The 5088-nt window shown below is 50.6% G+C and overlaps 1 protein-coding gene across 1 annotated transcript in view; it reads right to left on the reverse strand.

Moving 5' to 3' along the window:
- NOTO (notochord homeobox) overlaps positions 1-3965 on the reverse strand; it is a 9732-nt gene extending 5767 nt beyond the window's left edge. Inside the window, exon 1 of the mRNA XM_003793472.1 lies at positions 3551-3965. Coding sequence (XP_003793520.1) covers positions 3551-3965 — 415 coding nt within the window. The remainder of the gene's footprint in view (positions 1-3550) is intronic.
- Between the last annotated feature and the right edge of the window lie 1123 nt (positions 3966-5088).

The raw sequence follows: 5088 nt of genomic DNA on the forward strand, positions 1-5088 counted from the left end.
GGAGGCAGGAGACTCGCTTGAGCCCAGGAGTAGGAGGTTGCTGTGAGCTGTAATGCCACAGCACTCTACCCAGGGGGACAGCTTGAGGCTCTGTCTCAAAGAAAAACTGGAAATGGAGCAAATATTTAAATGTAAAAAAGCAAAATCCCCAAACACCACCCTGAGATATCACCTAACCCCTGAATGATAAATACATATCACAAAGTCTCAAAGTTGCAGATGCTGGCATAAATGAGAGAGGATAACACTTTTTTTATACTGTCAGTGGGACAGTGGGACTGCAAACTAATATAGCTTTTTTGGAAAGAAGTATGGAGACTCCTCGAAAAACTCAAATTAGACCTCCTATTTCACCCTGCAACCCCAACTACTAGGCATCTTCTCAGAAGAAAAAAAATCATTTTATCATAAGGACATTTGAACTAGATTATTTATTGCAACTCAATGTACAATTGCCAAGATATGGAAATAACCTAAATGCCCACCAATCCAGGAATGGATTAACAAACTGTGGTATATGGGGCCAGGCATGGTGGCTCATGCCTGTAATACTAGCAGTCTGGGAGGCTGAGGTGAGTGGATCACCTGAGCTGAGGAGTTCCAGACCAGTCTGAGCAAGAGCAAGAACCCCATCTCTAAAAATTAGCCAGGTAGGGCAGGCCTGTGGCTCAGTAGGTCGGGTGCTGGCCCCATATACCAAGGATGGTGGGTTCAAGCCCAGCCCTGGCCAAACTGGAACAACAACAAAAAAATAGCCAGGCGCTCGGGCGGGTGCCTGTAGTTCCAGCTACTCGGGAGGCAGGAGAATTGCCTAAGCCCAGGAGTTGGAAGTTGCTGTGAGCTGTGATGCTATAGCACTCTACTGAGGGTGATAAAAGTGAGACTCTGTCTCTAAAAAAAAAAAAAAAAAGCCAGACATTGTGGCAAGTGCCTGTAGTCCCAGCTATGTGGGAGGCTGAGGCAAGAGAATCTCTTAAGCCCAAGAGTTTGAGGTTGCTGTGAGCTTTGATGTCATAGCACTCTATTGAGGGCAACAAAGTGACACCTGTCTCAAAAAACAAAAATAAAACTGTAGTATATGTATGTATACTATGGAAAACTATTCAGCCCTAATAAAGGTGAGGACTTTACATGTTTTGGGTTAACCTGGGTGGAGTTGAAACACTTTCTTCTTTGTAAAGTATCACAAAAATGGAAAAGCAGACCAGGTGCAGTGGCTCACTCTTAAAATCCTAGCACTCCAGTAAGGCTGAGGCGGGTGGATTGCCTGAGCTCAGGAGTTGGAGAACAGTCTGAGCAAGAGCAAGACCCCATCTCTATTGATAGCCAGGTGTTGTGACCAGTGCCTATAGTCCCAACTACTTGGAAGGCTGAGGCAAAAAAATCACTTGAGCCCAGGAGTTCGAGGTTGCTGTGAGTTATGACAACACAGCACTCTACCAAGGGTGACAAAATGAGATTCTGTCTCAAAATAAATAAATGAATAAAAGGAAAAGCAATTATCCAATATATTCAATACTAATATAAAGCCAGTAGACAATCTAGTTCATGCCCAGATAGGAGAAAAACTCAATTCAATTCAAGTTGGGGGGAAGGGGAATGCGGGAGTGGAGAGAGGTGGAGGGGTGGATTGGTGTGCTCCCGCTTAATGGGCATAATGTAGGGGTATATGGCACACCTTTTGGGTGTGGGACACAACTACAAGAGGGACTCTACCTAACACCTGGTTGTTTGTACCCTCACATTAACCTGAAATAAATTTTAAAAAAGTAAACCCACAAAAAACTAGAAGAAACCAGCGGAGAATTATTTTATGATCTCAGAATGAGAAAAGGCTTTCCAAATATGATACAAGACATGGAACTCATTTAGAAAGATATATTCAAACACATAAAAATTTAAACATTTTTCTATGTGACAAAAAAAATACCATAATCAGTCCAGGCACAGTGTCTCATGCCTGTAATCCCAGCACTCTGGGAGGCCGAGGCAGGTGGATTGCCTGAGCTCAGGAGTTCATGACCAGCCTGAGCAACAGTGAGACCCCATCTCTAAAAGATAGCTGGGTGCTGTGGTGGGCACCTGTAGTCCCAGCTACTTGGGAGGCTGAGGCAAATGAATGGCTTGAGCCCGAGAATTAGAGGTTGCTGTGAGCTATGATGTCACAGCACTCTACCCAGAGCAACAGCTTGAGACTGTCTCAAAAAAAAACAAAAACAAAAAAACAAACCACTAACCTGACTAACCTGAAAATGAGACAACTATAATATAAGGTAGTAAAATGGTAGGGTGCAGTGGCTCACACCTGTAATCCTAGCACTTTGGGAGGTAGGAGGATTGCTTGAGGCCAGGAACTTAAGACCAGCCTGAGCAACGGTGAGACCTTGTCTCTACCAAAAAATACAAAAATCAGCTGGGCATAGTGGTGCATGCTGGTAGTCTCAGCTACTTGGGAGGCTGAGGCAAGAGGATCGTTTGAGCCCAGGAGTTTGAGGTTCCAATGAGCTATGATGTCGCCATTGTACTCTAGCCTGGGGAACAGGGGAAGACGCTGCTTCAAAAAATAATAATAATAATAATTAACTGCCATTCAGACTTCAAGTGTGTAGAGAGCTCAGAAAGTGCTGCCTCAGAGTCACTGGCAGCTCCCAGATAAAGCATTACGAATTTGGATGGGGTTGGAAATCCAGTGGCCATGCACTGCTGAAAGGGGTTCAGGAAATGGAGAATGGGGTTGCCCTGTAGTAGGAACCAGACAAGACTGTGTTACAATGATCTTGGTATGGGTTGATAAGGATCGAAATAACTTTGCTTCTGTTTTCCTCATGGGCACATTGGGAAACATAGGCCAGGCCACCAAAAATGGCAAAAGCCTTGGGAGGGGGTTATTAATGCCGGAGGGCAAAGTTCCTTCACGGGATTTAAGTGCCTAGAGCAGTAAGTCCCATCCTAAGAGCTCTGTAAGCTCGTAGACTCAGATCTGTTAAGTGTGGAGCCCAAGTTCACACGGATGTGAATGATGGAGCCGGTATTGGGTCTGGGCGTTTGCCAGCTCCTAAGAGCTCCTCCCTGAACAGCACTACCTGTAGCATCTGCTTCTCCCAGAAAAGGCAGCGCCATGGGTTCGGGATGAAAGCCATTTAGGGGACGTGTCTACGCCACCACGTTACACCAAGCGCGTGTGGGAGGGTGTCTAGGGACGCGGAGACCGGGAGCAGGGCTGGGTGCCCGAGCGGCCCCGCGCTGGCCGCGTCAGTCTATTGTTAGCGTGTCGGGCCCGCACGCGCCCCCTGCTCTGCGCTCGCTCTCCCGCCCACTCTCTCCACCCTCCGCAGCGTGCGGGGAAACCTGGCGCCAGGGTCTGTCTCAGCGAGGTTCTATCTCCACGCTTGGTTTCAACTGAAAGGTCTACAGTCATAGATCCCCTTCCCACTCCAACGGTGTGTGGTTCCCAAACTCAACTACTTCTCAACTTTGGCGACCACCACCACAGCCTCCATTCTCCAACTCCGTCCATGATCCCGCACGCGGGCGCTCGGGTTCGCGGTACCTGTGTCGCCAACGCCCTGGAGGCCGCAGAAATGAGCCAGGCGCAGCCCCTGCACAGGCTGCTGGGGGTACAGCGGGTAGAGACTCATGCTCAGGTAGGCGGGCAGCCAAGGCGCCGGACACACCCAGGGCAGAACCGGGACAGGACACTGGGATGGAGCAGTCCAGAGACCCTGGAAGGTGCCGGCAGAGCCTGACAGCTGGGAGACGGCAGGCGCTCGGGGATCTGGCCTCGCCAGGATGGCCTCGACGGAGAAGGACTCGAGGCGTCCAGGAGCGCGGGGCTTTTCACCGCCGGCGGGACGGTCCAAGAGCGCGGGGGACCGAGGCGCTGTGGAGCTGCCCGCGCGCGGGGGCCGGACCCCAGCTCCTACAGGAAGGGGCGGCCGGCTACCTAGCGGCCCCGGGCTGGGCATGGCGCGGCCTTTGCGGGGGCCGGCTCGGAGAGAGGAGCTGGGCGTTTTGTGACCCTGCGAAAAGGAATGGATTAGACTTGCTGCCCAGGAACCTCCAGGCTCTCAGAGAGGACTCTTAAACTTGGCGGGGCGGGACAGGGTGGGGCTGGGCGTGGACCGGCCTTTTTCTCCTGCTGCCCGGGCGGGGCAGCCAAAGTCGCGCTAGCCCCGCAGCCCGGCCCACCCTCCGCCCTGGGTGAGGCAAGGTGGGCACTGAGCCAAGAACTGTGTCTCCTCCCAGTGAGACTCAGTCTCAAAAACAAACAAACAGAAAAGCTCACCCTGGGGCAGTCAGGGAAGGACCCTGAGCTCCAGGATGATTCTGGGCGAGCCACCCAGCTACTAGAAACAGACTTTGCTCCTTCATCACTGGAGTAGCAATGCCTTCTCCTCCCGGCCCTGCTGGGGCGGAGCTGTGATTCTGAAGGGAACTAGCGCAGTGCCGGTCTGCCCAGGCCTCAACTGATCCACCCCAACTGTGAAGCAAAAGCCCCAGCCAGATTCACCCATGATACCGCGCAGACTTTTGTTTTTGTTTAATTTAAACATTTTATTTATAAGCACTGTGAAATTATTTTCCTACTCCGTTCCCAGCTGTCCGTTTCCCTGCCTGAGACACAGCTAGGATAACCAGAATCTTTTGAATTTTTCCAGGAATTTTGTGTCCATGTCACCTAGGGCCCCACTGGAAAAAACTTTTTTATATCCAAAAAGGCGAAAGGGAAAAAATTAACATAGAGGGTTAATGTACAGAGGTTGTTGAGTAGTGTAACTGTTCCATATTAAAAAGTACTCATTCGTTGCCGATGCATATGAGTCCACCGCCCGTAAAAATCCTTGCGTGGTGGTGGTGCCTGTGGCTCAAGTGGCTAAAGCGCCAGGCACATACACCAGAGCTGGCAGATTCGAATCCACCCCGGGCCTGCCAAACAGCAATGACAACTACAACCAAAAAATAGCTGGATGTTGTGACGGGCGCCTTAGTCCCAGCTCCTTGGGAGGCTGAGGCAAGAGAATCTCTTGAGCCCAGGAGTTTGAGGTTGCTGTGAGCTGTGATGCCACAGCACTCTACCGAGGGCAATAG

Source organism: Otolemur garnettii, unplaced genomic scaffold (genome assembly GCF_000181295.1).
Source record: "Otolemur garnettii isolate 467f Iridium unplaced genomic scaffold, OtoGar3 scaffold00068, whole genome shotgun sequence".
NCBI classification, from domain to species: domain Eukaryota; kingdom Metazoa; phylum Chordata; class Mammalia; order Primates; family Galagidae; genus Otolemur; species Otolemur garnettii.